This window comes from Oncorhynchus mykiss, chromosome 14 (genome assembly GCF_013265735.2).
Source record: "Oncorhynchus mykiss isolate Arlee chromosome 14, USDA_OmykA_1.1, whole genome shotgun sequence".
Classification (NCBI taxonomy): Eukaryota; Metazoa; Chordata; class Actinopteri; order Salmoniformes; family Salmonidae; genus Oncorhynchus; species Oncorhynchus mykiss.
The window spans coordinates 24,763,986-24,789,935 of NC_048578.1; the positions used below are offsets into that span (position 1 = coordinate 24,763,986).

General features: G+C 40.3%; 2 protein-coding genes across 2 annotated transcripts; both read left to right on the forward strand.

The window, feature by feature from the left end:
- Positions 1-8,288: 8,288 nt before the first annotated feature.
- On the forward strand, positions 8,289-10,220 carry LOC110489478. Its single transcript, XM_036943630.1, has 5 exons — positions 8,289-8,370; positions 8,685-9,032; positions 9,219-9,578; positions 9,760-9,876; positions 10,210-10,220. Exons 1-5 carry the CDS (start codon positions 8,325-8,327, stop codon positions 10,218-10,220), a joined length of 882 nt encoding a protein of 293 aa, XP_036799525.1. The 5' UTR covers positions 8,289-8,324.
- Positions 10,221-13,800: 3,580 nt separating this feature from the next.
- Positions 13,801-15,822, forward strand: LOC118938752. The gene is made up of 3 exons (XM_036943631.1): positions 13,801-13,880; positions 14,488-14,891; positions 15,388-15,822. Exons 1-3 carry the CDS (start codon positions 13,801-13,803, stop codon positions 15,735-15,737), a joined length of 834 nt encoding a protein of 277 aa, XP_036799526.1. The 3' UTR covers positions 15,738-15,822.
- The last annotated feature ends 10,128 nt before the right edge of the window (positions 15,823-25,950 follow it).

The window sequence follows — 25,950 nt, forward strand, 5'->3', positions numbered from 1 at the left end:
AGATTATTTTGGGTACCTCATTCATCCAAACTTCCGAAAACTGCCCCCTAGCCCGGAGAAGATATCTCTGTGTATTCAAATCGCTAAATGCAATTGTGTTCGTTGTCCGTAGCTTGTGCCTGCCAATACTATATACCCACCACCACCATGTGGCACTCTGTTCACGACATTTACGTCAATGTGAGCATTTCTCCACTGAAGTTGGTTACGACACCGAACTGCAGTAAGGTCAACGAACTGCAGTGAGGACAACGAGAATACAGATGAGCTTCCTAGAATCTAGAATCTAGAATTTCATTGTATGCAGTAATGTTAAGACTTCCTATCACTAGAACTAAGGGGCTCAGCCCAAACCATGAAAAACAGCCCCAGACCATTATTCCTCTTCCACCAAACTTTACAGTTGGCACTACGCATTGGGGCAGGTAGCATTCTCCTGCTATCCCCCAAACCCAGATTTGTCAGTCGGACTGCAAGATGGCGAAGCGTGATTCATCACTTCATAGAACATGTTTCCACTGTGCTAGAGTCCAATTGTGGTGAGATTTACACCACTCCAGCCGACGCTTGGCTTTGCGCATGGTGATCTTAGGCTTGTGTGTGACTGCTCGGCCATAGAAACCCATTTCATGAAACTCCCGACTAACAGTACTGACATTGCTTCCAGATGCAGTTTGGAACTTGGTAGTCAGTGTTGCAACCGAGGACAGACGATTTTTACGCTATGCACTTCAGCACTGGGCGCCCCTGTGACCTTGTGTAGCCTACCATTTCGCAGGCTAAGCCGTTGTTCTTTGACGTTTCCACTTTAAAATGACAGCACTTACAGTTTACCGGGGCAGCTCTAGCAGGACAGAAACTTAACTAACTGACTTGTTAGAAAGGTGGCATCCTATGACAGTGCCATGTTGAAAGTCACTGAGCTCTTCAGTAAAGCCAATTTACTGACAATGTTTGTCTATGGAGACAGCATGGCTGTGTGCGTTATTTACACACTTGTCAGCAACGGGTGTGGCTGAAATAGCTGAATCCACTAATTTGAAGGGTTGTTCACCTACATTTTTATATATAGTGCATATTTTGGTAGTGCATATTTAAACATGTTAACCCTCGCAAGGCTGCCGTCCCAGACGGCATCCCTAGCCGCGTCCCCAGAGCATGCGCAGAGCAGCTGGCTGGTGTGTTTACGGACATATTCAATCAATCCCTATCCAAGTTTGCTGTTCCCATATGCTTCAAGAGTGCCACCATTGTCCCTGTTCCCAAGAAAGCTAAGGACACTGAGCTAAATTACTATCGCCCCGTAGCACTCTCTTCCGTCATCATGAAGTGCTTTGAGAAACTAGTCAAGGACCATATCACCTCCACCCTACCTGACACCCTAAACCCACTCCCATTTGCTTACCGCTCTAATAGGTCCACAGACGACGCAATCGCAATCACACTGCACACTGCCCTAACCCATCTGGACAAGAGGAATACCTATGTGAGAATGCTGTTCATCGACTACAGCTCAGCATTTAACACCATAGTACCCTCCAAACTCGTCATTAAGCTTGAGACCCTGGGTCTCGACCTCACCCTGTGCAACTGGGTCCTGGACTTCCTGACGGGCTGCCCCCAGGTGGTGAGGGTAGGAAACAACATCTCCTCCCCGCTGATCCTCAACACTGGGCCCCACAAGGGTGCATTCTCAGCCCTCTCCTGTACTCTCTGTTCACCCATGACTGCGTGGCAATGCACGCCTCCAACTCAATCATCAAGTTTGCAGACGACACTACAGTGGGAGGCTTGATTACCAACAATGACGAGAAGGACTACAGGGAGGAGGTGAGGGCCCTCGGAGTGTGGTGTCAGGAAAATAACCTCACACCCAACGTCAACAAAACAAAGGAGTTGATCTTGGACTTCAGGAAAGAGCAGAGGGAGCAGTCCCCTATCCACATCGACGGGACAGTAGTGGAGAAGGTGGAAAGTTTTAAGTTCCTCGGCGTACACATCACGGTCAAACTGAAATGGTCCACCCACACAGACAGCGTGGCGAACAGCGCCTCTTCTACCTCAGGAGGCTGAAGAAATTTGGCTTGTCACCACAAACACTCACAAACCTTTACAGATGCACAATCGAGAGCATCCTTCCTGTTGGACTGTATCACCGCCTGGTACGGTAACTGCTCCGCACACAACCATAAGGCTCTCCAGAGGGTAGCATCACTGGGGGCAAACTACCTGCCCTCCAGGACACCTACTCCACCCGTTGTCACAGGAAGGCCAAAAAGATCATCAAGGACAACAACCACCCGAGCCACTGCATGATCACCCCGCTATCATCCAGAAGGCGAGGTCAGTACAGGTGCAGACTGGGACCGAGAGACTGAAAAACAGCTTCTATCTCAAGGCCATCAGACTTAAACAGCCATCACTAACCATGAGTGGTTGCTGCCATCATACTGACTCAAATCTCTAGCCACTTTATAATAAAAAATGGATGTAATAAATGCATCACCTGTTAAGCAATGCCACTTTATATAATGTTTACGTACCCTACATTACTCATCTCATATGTATATACTGTACTCTATACCATCTACTGCATCTTGCCTATGCTGTTCGGCCATCGCTCATCCATATATTTTTATGTACATATTCTTATTCATTCCTTTACACTTGTGTGTATAAGGTAATTGTTGTTACTTGTTAGATATCACTGCATGGGCGGAACTAGAAGCACAAGCATTTCGCTACACTCGCATTAACATCTGCTAACCATGTGTGAGACAAATAAAATTGTATTTGATTTTATCAACTACTGTATGTAGGTTACAAATGTTTACTGAGGAACATGACAATATGGCAATGACCAATAGACTACCAAGCTAGATGCAAAATAATCTGGTAGCTATTTCTGCATTTGCATTTTATGAGCAATTCACAGAATAAAGATGATTTGATGGGAAAATTTCAAGCTAGCTGATTAGATAGATGATTAGGTTTAGAATACCCAAGCAAATGCTGGCCACGTAGCAAGCCAACTACATAGAGGCTAATATACATTGCCTGTTGCCTACTGTACATGATTAAGAAATATATTGCCTGTAGCCTACTGTACATGATTAAGGAATATATTGCCTGTTGCCTACTGTACATGATTAAGGAATATATTGCCTGTTGCCTACTGTACATGGAGGAACGTATTGCCTGTAGCCTACTGTATATGATTAAGGAATATATTGCCTGTAGCCTACTGTACATGATTAAGAAATATATTGCCAGTTGCCTACTGTACATGATTAAGGAATATTGCCTGTAGTCTACTGTACATGATTAAGGAATATATTGCCTGTAGCCTACTGTACATGATTAAGGAATATATTGCCTGGAGCCTACTGTAAATGGAGGAGGAACGTATTGCCTGTAGCCTACTGTACATGATTAAGAAATATATTGCCTGTAGCCTTCTGTACATGATTAAGGAATATATTGCCTGTAGTCTACTGTACATGAAGGAGGAACGTATTGCCTATAGTCTACTGTACATGGAGGAGGAACGTATTACCTGTAGTCTACTGTACATGGAGGAGGAACGTATTACCTGTAGTTTACTGTACATGGAGGAGGAATATCTTACCTGTAGTCCACTATACATGGAGGAGGAACGTATTGTCTGTAGTCTACAATACATGGAGGAGGAACGTATTACCTGTAGTCTACTATACATGGAGGAGGAACGTATTACCTGTAGTCTACTGTACATGGAGGAGGAACGTATTACCTGTAGTCTACTGTACATGGAGGAGGAACGTATTGCCTGTAGTCTACTGCACATGGAGGAGGAACGTATTACCTGTATTCTACTATACATGGAGGAGGAACGTATTACCTGTAGCCTACTGTACATGGAGGAGGAACGTATTACCTGTATTCTACTATACATGGAGGAGGAACGTATTACCTGTAGCCTACTGTACATGGAGGAGGAACGTATTACCTGTAGCCTACTGTATATGATTAAGGAATATATTGCCTGTAGCCTACTGTACATGATTAAGAAATATTTTGCCAGTTGCCTACTGTACATGATTAAGGAATATATTGCCTGTAGTCTACTGTACATGATTAAGGAATATATTGCCTGTAGCCTACTGTACATGATTAAGAAATATTTTGCCAGTTGCCTACTGTACATGATTAAGGAATATATTGCCTGTAGTCTACTGTACATGATTAAGGAATATATTGCCTGGAGCCTACTGTAAATGGAGGAGGAACGTATTGCCTGTAGCCTACTGTACATGATTAAGAAATATATTGCCTGTAGCCTTCTGTACATGATTAAGGAATATATTGCCTGTAGTCTACTGTACATGAAGGAGGAACGTATTGCCTATAGTCTACTGTACATGGAGGAGGAACGTATTACCTGTAGTCTACTGTACATGGAGGAGGAACGTATTACCTGTAGTTTACTGTACATGGAGGAGGAATATCTTACCTGTAGTCCACTATACATGGAGGAGGAACGTATTGTCTGTAGTCTACAATACATGGAGGAGGAACGTATTACCTGTAGTCTACTATACATGGAGGAGGAACGTATTACCTGTAGTCTACTGTACATGGAGGAGGAACGTATTACCTGTAGTCTACTGTACATGGAGGAGGAACGTATTGCCTGTAGTCTACTATACATGTAGGAGGAACGTATTACCTGTAGTCTACTGTACATGGAGGAGGAACGTATTGTCTGTAGTCTACTGTACATGGAGGAGGAACGTATTACCTGTAGTCTACTGTATATGGAGGAGGAACATATTACCTGTAGTCTACTATACATGGAGGAGGAACGTATTGTCTGTAGTCTACAATACATGGAGGAGGAACGTGTTACCTGTAGTCTACTATACATGGAGGAGGAACGTATTACCTGTAGCCTACTGTACATGGAGGAGGAACAAATTACCTGTAGTCTACTGTACATTGAGGAGGAACGTATTGTCTGTAGTCTACTGTACATGGAGGAGGAACGTATTACCTGTAGTCTACTATACATGGAGGAGGAACGTATTACCTGTAGCCTACTGTACATGGAGGAGGAACGTATTACCTGTATTCTACTATACATGGAGGAGGAACGTATTACCTGTAGCCTACTGTACATGGAGGAGGAACGTATTACCTGTAGCCTACTGTACATGGAGGAGGAACGTATTACCTGTAGTCTACTATACATGGAGGAGGAACGTATTGCCTGTAGTCCATTGTACATGGAGGAGGAACGTATTGCCTGTAGCCTACTGTACATGGAGGAGGAACGTATTGTCTGTAGTCTACTGTACATGGAGGAGGAACGTATTACCTGTAGTCTACTATACATGGAGGAGGAACGTATTACCTGTAGCCTACTGTACATGGAGGAGGAACGTATTACCTGTAGTCTACTGTACATGGAGGAGGAACGTATTACCTGTAGTCTACTGTACATGGAGGAGGAACGTATTACCTGTAGCCTACTGTACATGGAGGAGGAACGTATTACCTGTAGTCTACTGTACATGGAGGAGGAACGTATTACCTGTAGTCTACTGTACATGGAGGAGGAATATATTACCTGTAGTCTACTGTACATGGAGGAGGAACGTATTGCCTGTAGTCTACTATACATGTAGGAGGAACGTATTACCTGTAGTCTACTATACATGTAGGAGGAACGTATTACCTGTAGTCTACTGTACATGGAGGAGGAACGTATTGCCTGTAGTCTACTGTACATGGAGGAGGAACGTATTACCTGTAGCCTACTGTACATGGAGGAGGAACGTATTGTCTGTAGTCTACTATACATCGAGGAGGAACGTATTACCTGTAGTCTACTGTACGTGGAGGAGGAACGTATTACCTGTAGTCTACTGTACATGGAGGAGGAATGTATTGCCTGTAGTCTACTGTACATGGAGGAGGAATGTATTGCCTGTAGTCTACTGTACATGGAGGAGGAATGTATTGCCTGTAGTCTACTGTACATGGAGGAGGAATGTATTGCCTGTAGTCTACTGTACATGGAGGAGGAACGTATTGCCTGTAGTCTACTGTACATGGAGGAGTAACGTATTACCTGTAGTCTACTATACATGGAGGAGGAACGTATTACCTGTAGTCTACTGTACATGGAGGAGGAACATATTACCTGTAGTCTACTGTACATGGAGGAGGAACATATTGCCTGTAGTCTACTATACATGGAGGAGGAACGTATTACCTGTAGTCTACTGTACATGGAGGAGGAACATATTGCCTGTAGTCTACTATACATGGAGGAGGAACGTATTACCTGTAGTCTACTGTACATGGAGGAGGAACGTATTGCCTGTAGTCTACTGTACATGGTGGATGAACAGGCCTGCATCTGTTAAACCCAATGTCACCCTCAGAATAGGAGAGAATTTCCTCTTGGTCAAATGCAGGGTTTCTTAAACTTTAGGCCTGGACCCAAAGTGGGCCCTGGGCATGTCAGAGGTGGGTCACAAGTTATGAAAATATACTGTATTTATAATCACATTTCTTAACTTGGGTACTTGGAGGACAAATTGGGTCACGGGAGTAGGGTCAATTACTCATTTGAGTCTCGAGCTGAAAAGTTTAAGAAATGGTCTCGAGAGTGGTTTCCTGAGCAGTCCCCTGGTTACTACCTGTTTACCCTGGCACTTGAGATCTTTAAGAAAATCAACCGAGTCTACGTAAATGATCCCAGACCCCTTTGATACATGACCTCACAGAACCACTTAACAAAAATATCCTAAGGACGATGTCCATGCCCTCGCGGAAATCTAATTAACTCAATAAAAATTTTCCCATAAAAATGTGTCAATTTAAGCTAGAGATATGTTTTTTTTTGTACTGAATGCATCTCAATCCACCGCATCCGCCCATGTAATACTTCAGCATCTACAGTGAAAGGTGACAGAGCTACAGCAGTGTTTGTCAGACCATGAGACATCCCGCAAATTCGTCTTCTCACAAAATTGTCTGTAGCATCCGAACGGTTTGGCCTATAATAACTATTATGAAATGATGAGATTCTCACAAACACTATGGTGTTCTCCGTTTTGCTCTATGACCCCCACAAGCATCTTGGGACTTGTCTGAAGTCAGTACAGCCGATCTGACAACTTCTGTCTGTAGTTTGGGCTACCTACTGGTTTGACCCCTCTGTTTAAAGATGAGACTCTCACAAACTCATACAATTCAGTTGTTTTGCTATAGGAGGCCTACAGGCCTCACAAGACTTGTCTGAAGCTCCCCCGGTACCATTTGAGGCATTTGGAGGCTGCTGAGGGAGGACGGCTCATTTAAATGGCTGGAATGGAGCGACTGGAATGGCATCAGACACATGTGTTTGATATATTTGATACCATTCCACTGCTTCCTCTCCACGAGTCCATCTTCCCCAGTTAAGGAGCCACCAACCTCCTGTGATGGAGACTGTTTATGGACAAGAACAAGGGGTAAAATCAATGTATAAAGCGTTCTTATATCTCTCAGATGTAGGATAGACACCTTTCAATGCATTTGTATGGGCTAATAGCAGAGGCCAAAAATACATTTTCTTTAAATATATATATATATATTTTTTGCATATTTTGGGATACTTCAAAGGGTCTTAAAAATATGCCATAAGGCTTGGGACTACTTAGCCCTCCTCCACAGTTTAGGTAGAGCTTAGACTCGTAAGGTTAACAAAAACGTAATGTTAAAGTCTAAGTGCATTTTCAGTGAGATCTTTTCATGCCAAAAATAATTCAATGAAACAGGACAAGTAAACAGGACAGGCAAAATATAGCAATTGTACTGTGCAGACAGAAATGCATTGATTTAGTTAGTTAGACAAATGTATTTGTGTCTATCCACAATAATACAATAATGCACAATTCAGATTTTGCAAATCACATCGAGACCACATTTGAGATACTAAAAACAATCATGGTCAAACATGGTACAAGCAACATCTATAGCACATTACGGCATCTATACACATGTATCCATACAACAAAAAAGTACAGTGGATAAAAGGACAATTAAACAGTCAAAACATACAACATATGAGGCACTGTAGTACACAGTAACATGAAAGCTAAGGTTGTGACCTTATGACATAACAGGCATGTCAGGTTCACAGAAGAAATGGGTCACGGGTTGGAGCATTTTACAGGAAGTATTGAACACTATGTTCCAGCCAATGAGGTATGTTTTCAAGTTTGAATACTTGGTCTTGGGTTCTCATTTAAGCACAGACCAAATCAACACTACCAGTCTAGAGGCTACATACCATGATGGTCAGATTAGGGGTTGCTGTGATTATTCTCAGTGCAGTGTGTAAGTACAATTTCATCACTTCATCATAATACATTAAAAATATTGTTTTTCCTGTGCTGTGCAATTCAATATAGTCCAAGGTTCTTGAAGGGTAGGATAAATTGACATTTAGAACGTTCAACCAACCCACATACCATCTAAAAATAAATAATAAACAAAGTAAGCAGAAGAAAAGTAAAACATCTGGAATGATTTTCACAACTTGATTTTCAATTATTTGAAATGTTTTTACAGACTATTGTTTTCTCTTAACATTTGTCCTTGTCTGTGTGATAAATACAGTATGCTTGTGTTTCTGTTTCCATTTGATTTAGATGTAGACCATGTTAACCTGCTAAGTCCAGTGACCACTGTTCAACTTGGTGATCCTGTAACCCTGCTATGTGTTTTCCCAGAAGAGGAATTCAACGATGAGCAAATGCACTGGTACAAGCAAACTGTGGGAGGAATTCCACAACTTGTCTCATCGATGCATAAATATTTAACAGAGCCTGTGTTTCACTCTGGATTTAAAAATTCACACTTCAGCGTAACTTTGGCTCAAAGGATGTTTCGCCTTACTATCATGAAGTCGATCCCAGAAGATGAAGCCATGTACTATTGTGCAATTGGAAGAGTGATGACTGTGAACTTTAGAGATGGCACATTTCTGTCTTTAAAAGGTAAAATAATTGTACTTTCTATTTTGAAGTTATGTCAATCGGACAATAACTTTTTAATAAGTAATAAGACAAAGAAATTGCTGGGCACTTTTGTGATTTCTCAGCTAACAGAAAGATTGCAGAAAAATATGTTAATCTGAAATTATTTGAATGTCTGATAATTACTCTATGTTCTGATTAATTTAGGAAACGGTCAGAGGTCTGACAACCAGACAGTGGAACAGCAGCCAGAGTCTGACCCAGTCCATCCAGGAGACTCTGTGACTCTGCAGTGTACTGTACTCTCTGAGACCTGTACAGGAGAACACAATGTGTACTGGTTCAGAGCTGGATCAGGAGAATCCCATTCAGGAGTAATTTACACCCCTGGGAACAGGAGTGATGATTGCGAGAAGAGCCCTGAGACTCCCTCTACTACACAGAGCTGTGTCTACAGCCTCTCCAAGAACAACCTCAGTCTCTCTGATGCTGGAACTTACTACTGTGCTGTGGCCACATGCGGGGAGATCCTGTTTGGCGACAGAACAAAACTTAACATCATTAAAGGTACAACTTCTTGTTAAATTGATAAAGCACCTTACACTTCTTTATCTAAACATTTAAGCATATTTTAATGATACGATTATTTAGTAGTTAAAATGGGTCAAAGTGAGAAAAAAATTGTGTTGTCAACTACGCATCCTTAACATAAAACCTAGCAAGCATGTTGAATGTATTTTAATACCAGGAAACACAGTGGATCCCATTGTCCTCAGCTTGGGAGCAGCAGTGGCTGTGTGTGTGATGGTCATTTTTATTCTCGCTTGTACCAAAAACAAGAGACAAACATGTGATCATTGTAAAGGTAAGTCATTTTAGACATGCAGAACATATCTATTGTTTTGTGTCAAATGTGTTTGCAATGAGAATTTAAAAGTAAAATCTCACCTCATGGGCTGACACCGTTGAATGGTATACTGTATATTCCGTCTCCATTTTCATGCTTGGATTTCTATCTGTTGATACAGCAAGTGTCTCTCAGCATATTCACCATGATGATAACCTCTCATCAGAGCAGTCAAGTAGTCAGGTATGTAACATCTATATTATCCAATGTGTGAAACAAGAGGTACATTGCCTGTTACACAGGAGTGTGTATATTAGTGTATATGTGTATATTTGTGAATAAATCACTTAGTACAGCAGTAACCCATGAGATGTTGCGTCAGAGTTGTTTGTCATAGAGAAAACCTGTTTTTAAATATAGTTCATTATAACCTGCACCTATAATTTGGCAAGCTCTCAGTTGATCAAAAATGTTGTTGATAGTTTTATTAAAATGTTTAGTTACATTTTAGATGTGGGGCTTTAAGATGTTAAATTACCCTCATATCCGCTAGCTTATTTATTGTTCAGAAATCTGTAGCGTGAATCTGTAGTGTAAATATTATATTTAACAATGTCAACATGCTTTGAACATCAGTTTAGGTTTTGGTTATTACAAAGTAAATGATTTAGAAATGTTTTTGTTTCATTTGTCTTTAATGCCCGTAGCCTGTAATTAACTAGTATGAAAAAATATGACACTAAGACCAGGATTCAACGTGATCCAAGTTAGATCCGTGTTATAGCTTGAAATGAAAAAATAATACTTTCTGAGCTGACATCTGGACTGTTTACCATGAATGCGATATCCATAAATGTCAGAGAAAATGATTTTAAAAGCTGCATTGTTGGCAGTCCTGCGCCCTCTGCTAAGATTTGAATCCTAGCTTCCGCATGAACATTCCCCTTACCGTATTAATGTTAATGTTATTATTTTATTTCTCTGTTATTGTGCACAGTGGAGTTATTATTTACTGTACTCTATTCCTTAGGTGCCAAACACAGATATTTTGAATTATGCTGCATTGCATTTCTCTGAGAAGAAAACTAAAAGAGGAAGAAAGAAGAGAGAGACACCACAGGAGAGTGTGTACTCTGATGTCAGGTACTCAGACTGGGACTGATCTTTGTTTCAGATACAGCACTGACAAAATTATGTCAGTCAAGTGTCTCTATTTAGACACAATTTAAGTGTTTTGGTAAATCAATCGCAGGACAATGCTTTCGGATTAACTTTCACAATAGTACAATACAATATCCAAATACAATACCATAGACAATGGAATTACAACCATGTTTCTGCTCAAAATATCTTCTGGAGTGGTCAACTTATTCTGAGCTAGCTGGGTTTTCATCTTTAAATGTCTATGTACACTTTTGATAAAAAGTTTTAGAACACTTACTCATTCAAGGGTTTTTCTTTATTTGTATTTTTCTTTTACATTGTAGAATAATAGTGAAGACATCAAAACTGTGAAATAACGCATATGGAATGATGTAGTAAACAAAAAAAGTGTTAAACTAATCAAAATATATTTGAGATTTGAGATTCTTCAAATAGCCACCCTTTGCTTTGATGAAACCTTTGCACATATGTTCGTAACATTGTGTAAAATGTTGTCATGGAACAATATCATATTGGGTTGATATGTGCAGAATAGTTTTTGTTCCATACATTATCACGTATCTAATTATAGCAATAAATGAATGTTGTAGGATTATCATTGTCATTTAATATCACTGAATATTTCTAGTATAGTGTCTTTGGTTTGTTATTCATTTCACAAGAGGTCAAATTCTTACTGTCTGTCATAGTTAAATTATGGACATAACCATTTCATTCATGATTATTCAAGTTTTTCATGTCATAAGAAGCATTTTTGTACCATCATGTACATTCATATTTTTGTGTAATATCTCTTTAAGGTAATAATTTAACTTTATGAAGTCAATTTACATTATGCTAAGATCTTACTGAGGAGAGGCAACTAGGATGAGTGGGCTACTCCTCATAGAGGTTGACCTAGTAAACCATGTAAAGGGCATTATGGTCAAATAGAGATATGTATCGGTCGAATAGAGTATGGTATCAATTAGTAGGCCTAAAGCATTCAACCGACAGACTGGGAAACATTATAGAACTGTTGGCCCAGATACACATCACTGGTCTTTTGATTGCGCTAACTGCTTATTAGTTGGAAATGGAATAGGACATGTTGAACTTTTTCCACAGAGATCCTGTTTGGCAAAGTAAAAAAAATGGATATTGGTCGTTTCTGAATATGATATTGTGAGTTGTTATATTCAAATAATGATGTCTCATGTAGGAGAGTGCTTACAGAAACACAATGTGTTAAAGGGGACAGTCTGGCATTCAATTAAAGTTAATGATATATAGAAATGGATTATGAAATAACATTTTGTGGCTTATAGAAGTCACATGAGCTTGTTTTACTCCATTGTTTGTAAATAATGTTATTGTAAACACACACTTTTTAGACTCAAAATATGGTGTTGTGACTTTACTTTCATTATTCTCATGACTGTATTTATTTAATCCACTAACTATGTTCAATTGTTACCCGATAAAAGTGCCTTCCTCACCATCTTAAATAATCATGCCCCATTCAAAAACTGTAGAACCAGGAACAGATATAGCTCTTGATTCTCTCCAGACCTGACTGCCCTTATCCAGCACAAAAACATCCTATGGCGTTCTGCATTAGCATTGAACAGCCCCTGTGATATGCAACTTTTCAGGGAAGTTAGGAACAAATATTCACAGGCAGTTAGGAAAGCAAAAGCTAACTTTTTCAAGCAGAAATTTGCATCCAGTATCACAAACTCAAAAAAGTTCTGGGACACTGTAAAGTCCATGGAGAATAAGAGCACCTCCTCCCAGCTGCCCACTGCACTGAGGCTGGGCAACACAGTCACCACCAATAAATCCACTACAATTGAGAATTTCAATAATAATTTTTCTACGGCTGGCCATGCTTTCCACCTGGCTACCCCTACCCTGATCAAAAGCCCTTCACCCGCCACAGCAACTCGCCTAAGCCTCTCCCACTTCTCCTTCACCCAAATCCAGACAGCTGATGCTCTGAAAGAGCTGCATAATATTGACCCCTACAAATCAGCCGGGCTAGACAATCTGGACCCACTCTTTCTTAAAAATATCTGCCGAAATTGTTGCAGCCCCTATTACTAAAATGTTCAACCTCTCTTTCGTATCATCTGTGGTTCCCACAGACTGTAAAGCTGCCGCGGTCATCCCCTTCTTTAAAGGGGGAGACACTCTATACCCAAACGGCTACAGACCTATATCTATTCTACCCTGCCTTTCAAAGATCTTTGAAAGCCAAGTTAACATACAGATTACCGACCATTTAGAATCCCACCATACCTTCTCCGCTATGCAGCCACTCCTCAGTAAAAGGCACAAGACAGCCCTCTTGGAGTTTGCCAAAAGGCACCTAAAGACTCTCAGATCATGAGAAACAAGATTCTCTGGTCTGATGAAACCAAGACTGAATTCTTTGGCCTGAATGCCAATTGTCACGTCTGGAGGAAACCTGGCACCATCCCTACAATGAAGCACGGTGGTAGCACCATCGTGCTGTGGTGATGTTTTTCAGCAGCAGGGACTGATAGACTGGTCAGGTTTGAGGTAAAGATGAAAGGAGCAAAGTAAAGAGAGATCCTTGATGAAAACCTGCTCCAGAGCCCTCAGGATCTCAGACTGGGGTTAAGGTTTACCTTCCAACAGGACAACGACCCTAAGCACACAGCCAAGACAACGCAGGAGTGGCTTCGTGACAAGTCTCTGAATGTCCTTGAATGGCCCAGCCAGGACCAAGACTTGAACCTGATGGAACATCTCTGGAGAGACCTGAAAATAGCTATGCAGCAACACTCGTCATCCAACCTGACAACGCTTGGGAAGATATGTAGAGAAGAGTGGGAGAAACTCCCCAAATACAGGTGTGACAAGGTTGTAGCGTCGTACCAAGAAGACTAAAGGCTGTAATCGCTGCAAAAGGTGCTTCTACAAAGTACTGAGTACAAGGTCTGAATACTTTTACATTTTTTATACATCTGCAAAAATGTTGGAAAACCTGTTTTTGCTTTGTCATTATGGGGTATTGTGTGTAGATTGATGAGGGGGAAAAAACAATTTAATCCATTTTAGAATGGAATAAAAGTCCAGGGGTCTGAATAGTTTCCGAATGTAGATTAAGCCTAGTCATGGACTAAGCTCTTTCTGTCACGTCTACTCCTGTGTTCGCCTTCACAGGTGTACATAACACCGGTCCTGGGATCCATTATTACGCACACCTGGCATCAATCATTAAGCGCACCTGTACGTCTATCATGAGGCACACAAGTACCTCTCCTATACCTTGCACTCCCTTAGGTTCCTTCCCCAGTCTGTATTGTTCCTGTGTTCATGCGTAGATGCTACTGTTATGTTGTTTCGTTCCATGTTTGTTGTTTTATTAAACGTTTCACCTGCTTCTCGACTGCTTCAGACATTTTAAATTGCAGTAGTTTGATGACTTAATTAAGAAAAAAACCCTGTTACTCAAAGGTTGAACAATGTCCATTTTCATTTCAAATTGACATCTGATTACATTCACATTTTGGCAGACCTGATTCAGACTGAAGATGCTCCTCAACCAATACCAGTGACTACTCGTCTATTTGGAGACAATATATCTTTGCCATGTCCTAAAGCAGAATCTCAACAATTGCTGTACTGGTACAGACAAACTGTTGGCCAACTGCCCCATCTTGTCGCATCTGTATCCTATGCATCAGAACCTGTACTTAATGGAGAGTTTAAGAACCCACGTTTCAAAGTGGAGACATCTGAATATGTGTATAATCTCATTATCAGAAATATCAGCACATTAGATGAGGCAACATACTTTTGTGGAATTGGGACAATGTATGGGATGGACTATGGACATGCAACATTTTTGGCTGTGAAGGGTAATTTAATTTAAATTGTGCATTTCAATGTTCACCAAGTGTTTTTGTGTATTGTTATACATACAGTAGATGTACACAGCCATGTACAGTAGATGTTCAGAAAGTATTAACAATCTTGCTGCAGTATGCTTAGAAAGTGGATATTCATGGATGCGTGTCATAATGGTCAAATGTAAAGACACTTGTCATTTTTGACAGGTTTTTGAAATGACATCGTTACGGTATAGCTAGCAAAAGAGTGTAGAAACGGTAGCTAACTAACTTTTACTGTAAAGAACTCTTAAGATGCCTAGCTAAGCATCTTGGCTGACTGTGGGGTGAATACATTTGAATAATTACTGACAAATAGAAACTGCACCTCTCTTTTATAGCAAGCAAAACGCTGTTTCCAAAACTGCCATGTGCCTAAAGGAATGTTTTCTATTTAAAACTCTATGACCTCTCCACTTTACAAGCTTCTGAATAATTATGTTCTCAATACAATGACACAATATAGGACACAATCACCCTACATTGGTGCAGCAACCAGTTTCTGATCCAGTCCATCCAGGAGACTCTGTGACTCTACAGTGTACAGTACTCTCTCAGACCTGTACAGGAGAACACAGTGTGTACTGGTTCAGAGCCGGATCAGGAGAATCCCAGCCTGGAGTCATTTACACCCCTGGGAACTTGAGTGATGCGTGTAAGAAGAACCCTGAGACTCCCTCTCCTACACAGAGCTGTGTCTACAGCCTCTCCAAGAACAACCTCAGTCTCTCTGATGCTGGGACTTACTACTGTGCTGTGGCCACATGTGGGGAGATCCTGTTTGGCAACGGAACAAACCTAAATATTGGTAAGTAATGAATATTATGTGTTATAATGTTGAAAATACAGAAGAAAGTTTAGTCATATTAAAAGTGGTGCATGTACATTGAGTGTTCAAAACATTAAGAACATCTTCCTAATATTGAGTTGCACCCCCTTTTGCCCTCAATTTGTTGGGGCATGGACTCTACACGTTGTCGAAAGTGTTCCACAGGGATGCTGGCACATGTTGACTCCAATGCTTCCCACAGTTGTGTCATTTTGGCTGGATGTCCTTTGGGTGGTGGACCATTTTTGATCCACACGTGAAACTGTTGAGCGTGAAAAACCCAGCAGCATTGCAGTTCTTGACACACTAAAACCAGTCCGCCTGGCACCTACTACCATAACCCGTTCAAAGACACTTAAATATTTTGTCTTGTTCATTAACCCTCTGAATGTCACACATACACAATCATGTCTCAATTGTCTCAAGGCTTAAAAATCCTTCTGTAACCTGTCTCCTCCCCTTCATATACACCGATTGAAGTGGATTTAACAAGTGACATCAATAAGGGATCATACCTTTCACCTGGATTCACCTGGTCAGTCTGTCAAGGAAAGAACATCTTCTCATAATGTTTTATACAGTCAGTGTACAGCACAGTGGTTGAGGTCAATGTGCCTTTTGCTATAACAATATTCTCATCATTGACCAGAAATGAATGTTCAGCTGAAAATTCTTAGATGCTGTAAACAAAATACAACCTGCTAATAACTTATTTAAAGAAATACAAAATTCATATTTTGACAAATCTCTCCTTCAAAATGTGGCTACAATCAATCCACATCTTTCATATGATAATAATACCAATTTTATGGAATGTGTATAGTGCTTTTCATTACAAAATTCATCTCAAAGCGTTAAAAAGCTAAATAAAATGACAAACACAACAAATATAAATTCAGACGATGGAGATAGAATGTCCTTAGGTAGATTAGGATGACGGAGATGGAGATTGAATTTCCGTTGTCACATTTGAATGATGGAGATGGAGATTGAATGTCCTTAGGCAGATTAGGATGTTGGAGATTGAATGTCCTTAGGCAGATTAGGATGATGCAGTTGGAGATTGAATGTCCTTAGGCAGATTAGGATGTTGGAGATTGAATGTCCTTAGGCAGATTAGGATGATGCAGTTGGAGATTGAATGTCCTTAGTCATACTAGGAAAAGGGTGTGGAGGAAGTTTGGGCTGGAAAGGCAGGATAGAGACAAAAGACAGAGCCCCTCATCAGAACATCACACACACTACTCCTGCATTTAGTTCCTCCATGGAAGCCGCTCCTTTCTGTAGGTACTGGTCGTCCATTACCAAAAATGTGCCACTGTTTCTGAAAGTGCAGGGAAAGTCACCAGAAATCAACAGTTGTTAGGAACAGACACTGATCCTCCTCTGCCATCTTCAGAAACATTTTTATTTTAATATAAGGGTGGTATCTATATATATCTTATTATTTTTTGAGTCATATAAATGGTGTTATATATTTCTTACTATTTTATTTTAATGTAATGGTGGTATGTATTTCTATTATTATTTTATCTTACTATATGGTTGGTATATATGCCTCTATCTATATTATTTGAATATATGGGTGAAATAGATCTCTCATACTATTTTATTTTAAAATAAGGGTGGTATATATTTATTTTACTATTTTGTTTTAACATAAGGGTGAAATGTATCTCTCCTACTATTTTATTTTAATTTAACGGTGGCATATATCTCTTTTATTATTATATTTTAATATAAGGGTGGTAAATATATATTTATATATATCTCTTACTGTTTTATTTTTATATAAGGGCGGTATTTTTCTCTTACTATTTTATTATAATTCAAGGGTAGTTATATCTCTCTTCCTATTTGATATTAATATGACGGTGGTATACATGTATATCGACTCTCATTATTAAGTTTTTTATTCCTTTTAGAAAGATCACTGGATTATGTAATCATTGGACTGGGAGTGACATCAGTTTTCTGTGTGATTGTGATCATTATACTCGTCTTCAGCAGAAATAAAATGACAATTTGTGAACATTATAAAGGTGAGCTCTCTGGTATTACAAACTGTAGATGAACACCTAATACATTTTACACAATACTTGTTACCAAGTAAAATATCTCTGTCTATTACCTATCTTGACTTTTGTCATGTTCATGCTTGTTTTTATTCATGTTAGCAGTGAGTGTTGCTCAGCATATTGAACATGACAACTCAACCACCGAATGTGATCAGGTAAATAAATACAATTGTTATAGTACTGGCCTGTTGGTAGGTGATATCCAATATGATACTAGATAATCTAATTATCTGGCTATTATTATGACTACATTTGTATCAAAAACCAACAACATGATGATTATTCACAGGAACAAGACCCAGAGACTCTGAATTATGCTGCATTGCATTTCTCTGAGAGGAAAACTAAAAGAGGAACAAAGAAGAGAGAGACACAACAGGAGAGTGTGTACTCTAATGTCAGGTACTCAGATTGAGACTGAACATTGTTTATGTGCAGAGGAATGGATGTAGTTTGGTAATAAACTGTTCTTAAAATACTGTACAATGTGTTTAAACAGTCATGACATTTTAGCCTTACTGATTAAGTGATATTTTCTATCAAGTAAGACAGTGGCAAAATTTTCCCTATACCCATCATGAGGTTGCCACAACCTAGCCTATGAATGAAAGTTTACAATATAGGTGCACACAGGTCGGGAGAAAGATTTGAGGTGACAGAGAGTGACACATGGACAGACAGGGACACATTGCACACTTTTGCCTATCATCTAGCTGATCAGAGCAACACGGTTATGGGACGGCTTGTCCTGTCAGGTAGAGGGCCAAATACCATTGAGGTCTTTAAATCACTCCTGAAAAGTTTGACCTTTAATCTGTGTATTGTTATTTTAGACTTCCTTAGTGATTCCAAGTCCTCCTCTTGTATTGTATCTCTTGTATCTCAGCCCATTGTTTAGACATACTGTTTAACTGTGAGACAACTCATTTTCGACGACACATTCCAGGCAAATAACCCACACAGAACTTGTCTTTTCCAGTCATGATTGGTTTCACTGCAATCAACTGGTTTCTTTGTAACACAATCCAGTTGATTGCAGTGAAACCACACATTTTTATGTTTGTAACACAATCAAACCTGATGGGCCATTTCGCGGGACGTATTGACTGAAAGAAACCGATTTGAAGACAACAAGTCATGACATCATTGTGCACCAATGATTTGCCCGCTGTTTCGTTGATTGACTGTCTTTTAACCCAATGACCACTGATCGTCTTGAAATCTAGCTGGGTAGATAGCCAATGAGCTGAGCTAAACGGCAATACGCCATGTTTATGTGTTGCAAGACCAACCCATGTAGTAAGCTCCAGCATAATGTGAGTCATTCGCGATTGAAGTTTCATACCGGAAGGAGAAGCACATATTACGCACTGCATTGTTTGGTAAACGCGCAGATTCAGCTGTTTATATATCAATCATTATGGCGACTAAGTCAGGGAAAGCTAAATCTATGTCTAGATATACAGATGTAGACACAATTTTAGAATAAAATGATTGGGAAGGTGAGACAGAGATTGTTGTAGGATGCTTGATTTAGCGATTGTGGAGGAATATTTTTTGAACGGGAGAGGACATCGTTTTGGACTGGTAAGTTCTTATCATGCTAATGCCCTTGTTTGAAATTAATAATATAAAATATTATTTGTGATTTTATTCTAATTTTAGAAGCAATATATAAACATGTAATGTCATGCAATGTGAGATGCGTGTGTCTGCAACCCCACCCTAACCCACATAAAATAGCCTATTTGAGGCTGTTGAGGAGAGGGCAGGACCACATCAATGGCCAAAGTGAAATGTAGACAGTAGATACAGCTGGTCTTTTGTAATATAATAAAGACAGTAGATCTAGCTGGTCTGTCATAATATAATAGAGACAGTAGATCTAGCAGCTAATAATAATATAATAATATATTCAACCTAATATACTCAACCTTCAACTCTCTATATACAGTGCCTTGCGAAAGTATTCGGCCCCCTTGAACTTTGTGACCTTTTGCCACATTTCAGGCCTCAAACATAAAGTTATAAAACTGTATTTTTTTGTGAAGAATCAACAACAAGTGGGACACAATCATGAAGTGGAACGACATCTATTGGATATTTCAAACTTTTTTAACAAATCAAAAACTGAAAAATTGCAAAATTATTCAGCCCCCTTAAGTTAATACTTTGTAACGCCACCTTTTGCTGCGATTACAGCTGTAAGTTGCTTTGGGTATGTCTCTATCAGTTTTGCACATCGAGAGATGTGTTGATACAGGGCTCATATGTGAAACTAATCTCTCCTCTACAACCACTGTTATCTCCACCTGGCACAGCCAGAAGAGGACTGGCCACCCCTCATAGCCTGGTTCTTCTCTAGGTTTCTTCCTTGCCTTTCTAGTGAGTTTTTCCTAGCCACCGTGCTTCTACACCTGCATTGCTTGCTGCTTGGGGTTTTAGGCTGAGGCTATATAAATAGCTATATAAATAGATTTTACTGATATTTGGAAGACTGAGGGTCTTCCAAATATTGAAAGTGTGTAAATAGTTGCCCATGTTATTTTGTAAATGTATATATATATATTTTTTTCATATATTTTTTAATCAATAATATATTTTTTTCCATTATGGTTTTTCCATGTATTTTTGTATTTTTTTTTTTTTTTTTTGGGGGGGGGGGGGGGGTGTTAGAATACTATTTTGTTATTTTGTATATAGTTATTTGTTTCAAAATGTATACCTTCACCAATTTGGCCACTTGGGTACATTTGGCTACTTGTGTGGGACACCTGGGTGACTTCATGATAAATGTCATGTAGCACACTCATTTTGGAAGTTATCATTCTGAAACTTTGCACAAGTACTGTTGCCCTCTTACAGTTTTCACTGAAAATGTCCCCATCATTCTATCTGAATGTTTGTTTTATCTTGTTCATTTTAAAGATGATGATACAAAAATACAAATAAAAAACGTATGTTTTTTTCCCATTGTTTTATCGATACCAGATCAATTGTGTTATATTCTCCTACATTCAATTCACATGTACACAAACTTCAGAATGTTGTCTTTCAAATGGTACCAAGAATATGCATATCCTTGGTTCTGTGCCTGAGCTACAGGCTGTTAGATTTGGGTATGTCTTCAGGCGGAAATAGGCGGAAGTAGGGGGGGGAGCTGTAAGAGGTTTTTAATCCACCTGTCGTCTCAGATTTTTAAATGATACTTTACAGCAAAAGCAATCCAAGCGTTTGTGTAAGTTTATCGATAGCATGACAAAACATTATGTACACTAAGAATTAAGTAGCTAGGTCCCGAAAATCAGAAAAGCAATCAGATTAATTGTTTACCTTTGATGATCTTCTTGATGTTTTCACTCACGAGACTCCCAGTTACACAACAAATGTTCCTTTTGTTCCATAAATATTATTTTTATATCCAAAATACCTCTGTTTGTTTGTCGCGTTATGTTCAGAAATCCACATGAAAGAGCAGTCACGACAACGCAGACAAAATTTCAAAATAATATCCATAATGTCCACAGAAACATGTAAAACGTTTTTTATAATCAATCCTCGTTTTTAAAATATATATTCGATAATATATCAACCGGGAGTGTAGGTTTTTCAATAGGACATGGAGAAAAAATGGTTGCTTTACTCTGTTGTGCAAAATTCACTCTGAAAGCCCCCACCTATCCACTTAGGCAATGTGATCTTTCTCGCTAATTTCTTCAAAATAAAAGCCTGAAACTATGTCTAAAGACTGTTGACACCTTAGGGAAGCAATAGAAAAAGGAATATGGTTGATATCCCTTTAAATGGAGGATAGGCATAGGAACAGAGAGGTTTCAAAATAAGTGGCACTTCCTGATTGGATTTTCCTCAGGTTTTCGCCTGCAATATCAGTTCTGTTATACTCACAGACAATATTTTGACAGTTTTTGAAACTTTAGACTGTTTAGACTCTCATCCACGCGCGTCAAAACACAACAGCCAAAATGGGTGCCACTTCGACAAACTACAAATTCTAGCTAATTTAAAAAAAACAAGCCTGAAACTCTTTCTAAAGACTGTTGACATCTACTGGGAGCCTTAGGAACTGCAATCTGGGAGGTATTCCATTGATTTCCCCATAGACAGGCATTTTAAATGATGTCACCTCACCCCCAAAAATTCCAGGATGGATTCTCCTCAGGTTTTCACCGACTATATCAGTTCTGTTATACTCACAGACATTTTAACCGTTTTGGAAACTTTAGAGTGTTTTCTACCCAATACTACCAATTATATGCATATCCTAGATTCTGGGCCTGAGTAACAGGAAGATTATTTTGGGTACCTCATTCATCCAAACTTCCGAAAACTGCCCCCTAGCCCGGAGAAGATATCTCTGTGTATTCAAATCGCTAAATGCAATTGTGTTCGTTGTCCGTAGCTTGTGCCTGCCAATACTATATACCCACCACCACCATGTGGCACTCTGTTCACGACATTTACGTCAATGTGAGCATTTCTCCACTGAAGTTGGTTACGACACCGAACTGCAGTAAGGTCAACGAACTGCAGTGAGGACAACGAGAATACAGATGAGCTTCCTAGAATCTAGAATCTAGAATTTCATTGTATGCAGTAATGTTAAGACTTCCTATCACTAGAACTAAGGGGCTCAGCCCAAACCATGAAAAACAGCCCCAGACCATTATTCCTCTTCCACCAAACTTTACAGTTGGCACTACGCATTGGGGCAGGTAGCATTCTCCTGCTATCCCCCAAACCCAGATTTGTCAGTCGGACTGCAAGATGGCGAAGCGTGATTCATCACTTCATAGAACATGTTTCCACTGTGCTAGAGTCCAATTGTGGTGAGATTTACACCACTCCAGCCGACGCTTGGCTTTGCGCATGGTGATCTTAGGCTTGTGTGTGACTGCTCGGCCATAGAAACCCATTTCATGAAACTCCCGACTAACAGTACTGACATTGCTTCCAGATGCAGTTTGGAACTTGGTAGTCAGTGTTGCAACCGAGGACAGACGATTTTTACGCTATGCACTTCAGCACTGGGCGCCCCTGTGACCTTGTGTAGCCTACCATTTCGCAGGCTAAGCCGTTGTTCTTTGACGTTTCCACTTTAAAATGACAGCACTTACAGTTTACCGGGGCAGCTCTAGCAGGACAGAAACTTAACTAACTGACTTGTTAGAAAGGTGGCATCCTATGACAGTGCCATGTTGAAAGTCACTGAGCTCTTCAGTAAAGCCAATTTACTGACAATGTTTGTCTATGGAGACAGCATGGCTGTGTGCGTTATTTACACACTTGTCAGCAACGGGTGTGGCTGAAATAGCTGAATCCACTAATTTGAAGGGTTGTTCACCTACATTTTTATATATAGTGCATATTTTGGTAGTGCATATTTAAACATGTTAACCCTCGCAAGGCTGCCGTCCCAGACGGCATCCCTAGCCGCGTCCCCAGAGCATGCGCAGAGCAGCTGGCTGGTGTGTTTACGGACATATTCAATCAATCCCTATCCAAGTTTGCTGTTCCCATATGCTTCAAGAGTGCCACCATTGTCCCTGTTCCCAAGAAAGCTAAGGACACTGAGCTAAATTACTATCGCCCCGTAGCACTCTCTTCCGTCATCATGAAGTGCTTTGAGAAACTAGTCAAGGACCATATCACCTCCACCCTACCTGACACCCTAAACCCACTCCCATTTGCTTACCGCTCTAATAGGTCCACAGACGACGCAATCGCAATCACACTGCACACTGCCCTAACCCATCTGGACAAGAGGAATACCTATGTGAGAATGCTGTTCATCGACTACAGCTCAGCATTTAACACCATAGTACCCTCCAAACTCGTCATTAAGCTTGAGACCCTGGGTCTCGACCTCACCCTGTGCAACTGGGTCCTGGACTTCCTGACGGGCTGCCCCCAGGTGGTGAGGGTAGGAAACAACATCTCCTCCCCGCTGATCCTCAACACTGGGCCCCACAAGGGTGCATTCTCAGCCCTCTCCTGTACTCTCTGTTCACCCATGACTGCGTGGCAATGCACGCCTCCAACTCAATCATCAAGTTTGCAGACGACACTACAGTGGGAGGCTTGATTACCAACAATGACGAGAAGGACTACAGGGAGGAGGTGAGGGCCCTCGGAGTGTGGTGTCAGGAAAATAACCTCACACCCAACGTCAACAAAACAAAGGAGTTGATCTTGGACTTCAGGAAAGAGCAGAGGGAGCAGTCCCCTATCCACATCGACGGGACAGTAGTGGAGAAGGTGGAAAGTTTTAAGTTCCTCGGCGTACACATCACGGTCAAACTGAAATGGTCCACCCACACAGACAGCGTGGCGAACAGCGCCTCTTCTACCTCAGGAGGCTGAAGAAATTCGGCTTGTCACCACAAACACTCACAAACCTTTACAGATGCACAATCGAGAGCATCCTTCCTGTTGGACTGTATCACCGCCTGGTACGGTAACTGCTCCGCACACAACCATAAGGCTCTCCAGAGGGTAGCATCACTGGGGGCAAACTACCTGCCCTCCAGGACACCTACTCCACCCGTTGTCACAGGAAGGCCAAAAAGATCATCAAGGACAACAACCACCCGAGCCACTGCCTGATCACCCCGCTATCATCCAGAAGGCGAGGTCAGTACAGGTGCAGACTGGGACCGAGAGACTGAAAAACAGCTTCTATCTCAAGGCCATCAGACTTAAACAGCCATCACTAACCATGAGTGGTTGCTGCCATCATACTGACTCAAATCTCTAGCCACTTTATAATAAAAAATGGATGTAATAAATGCATCACCTGTTAAGCAATGCCACTTTATATAATGTTTACGTACCCTACATTACTCATCTCATATGTATATACTGTACTCTATACCATCTACTGCATCTTGCCTATGCTGTTCGGCCATCGCTCATCCATATATTTTTATGTACATATTCTTATTCATTCCTTTACACTTGTGTGTATAAGGTAATTGTTGTTACTTGTTAGATATCACTGCATGGGCGGAACTAGAAGCACAAGCATTTCGCTACACTCGCATTAACATCTGCTAACCATGTGTGAGACAAATAAAATTGTATTTGATTTTATCAACTACTGTATGTAGGTTACAAATGTTTACTGAGGAACATGACAATATGGCAATGACCAATAGACTACCAAGCTAGATGCAAAATAATCTGGTAGCTATTTCTGCATTTGCATTTTATGAGCAATTCACAGAATAAAGATGATTTGATGGGAAAATTTCAAGCTAGCTGATTAGATAGATGATTAGGTTTAGAATACCCAAGCAAATGCTGGCCACGTAGCAAGCCAACTACATAGAGGCTAATATACATTGCCTGTTGCCTACTGTACATGATTAAGAAATATATTGCCTGTAGCCTACTGTACATGATTAAGGAATATATTGCCTGTTGCCTACTGTACATGATTAAGGAATATATTGCCTGTTGCCTACTGTACATGGAGGAACGTATTGCCTGTAGCCTACTGTATATGATTAAGGAATATATTGCCTGTAGCCTACTGTACATGATTAAGAAATATATTGCCAGTTGCCTACTGTACATGATTAAGGAATATATTGCCTGTAGTCTACTGTACATGATTAAGGAATATATTGCCTGTAGCCTACTGTACATGATTAAGGAATATATTGCCTGGAGCCTACTGTAAATGGAGGAGGAACGTATTGCCTGTAGCCTACTGTACATGATTAAGAAATATATTGCCTGTAGCCTTCTGTACATGATTAAGGAATATATTGCCTGTAGTCTACTGTACATGAAGGAGGAACGTATTGCCTATAGTCTACTGTACATGGAGGAGGAACGTATTACCTGTAGTCTACTGTACATGGAGGAGGAACGTATTACCTGTAGTTTACTGTACATGGAGGAGGAATATCTTACCTGTAGTCCACTATACATGGAGGAGGAACGTATTGTCTGTAGTCTACAATACATGGAGGAGGAACGTATTACCTGTAGTCTACTATACATGGAGGAGGAACGTATTACCTGTAGTCTACTGTACATGGAGGAGGAACGTATTACCTGTAGTCTACTGTACATGGAGGAGGAACGTATTGCCTGT

What these genes read in the sequence shown, in the direction of transcription:
- LOC118938752 (XM_036943631.1), top strand. Translation starts at nt 13,801, where the DNA reads ATGCAGCAACACTCGTCATCCAACCTGACAACGCTTGGGAAGATATGT. An exon ending in GAGAAACTCCCCAAATACAG is followed by an intron (nt 13,881 to 14,487) that starts GTGTGACAAGGT and finishes TGTTACTCAAAG; the next exon opens with GTTGAACAATGTCCATTTTC. An exon ending in AACATTTTTGGCTGTGAAGG is followed by an intron (nt 14,892 to 15,387) that starts GTAATTTAATTT and finishes GACACAATATAG; the next exon opens with GACACAATCACCCTACATTG.
- LOC110489478 (XM_036943630.1), top strand. Translation starts at nt 8,325, where the DNA reads ATGATGGTCAGATTAGGGGTTGCTGTGATTATTCTCAGTGCAGTGT. An exon ending in GATTATTCTCAGTGCAGTGT is followed by an intron (nt 8,371 to 8,684) that starts GTAAGTACAATT and finishes CATTTGATTTAG; the next exon opens with ATGTAGACCATGTTAACCTG. An exon ending in CACATTTCTGTCTTTAAAAG is followed by an intron (nt 9,033 to 9,218) that starts GTAAAATAATTG and finishes TGATTAATTTAG; the next exon opens with GAAACGGTCAGAGGTCTGAC.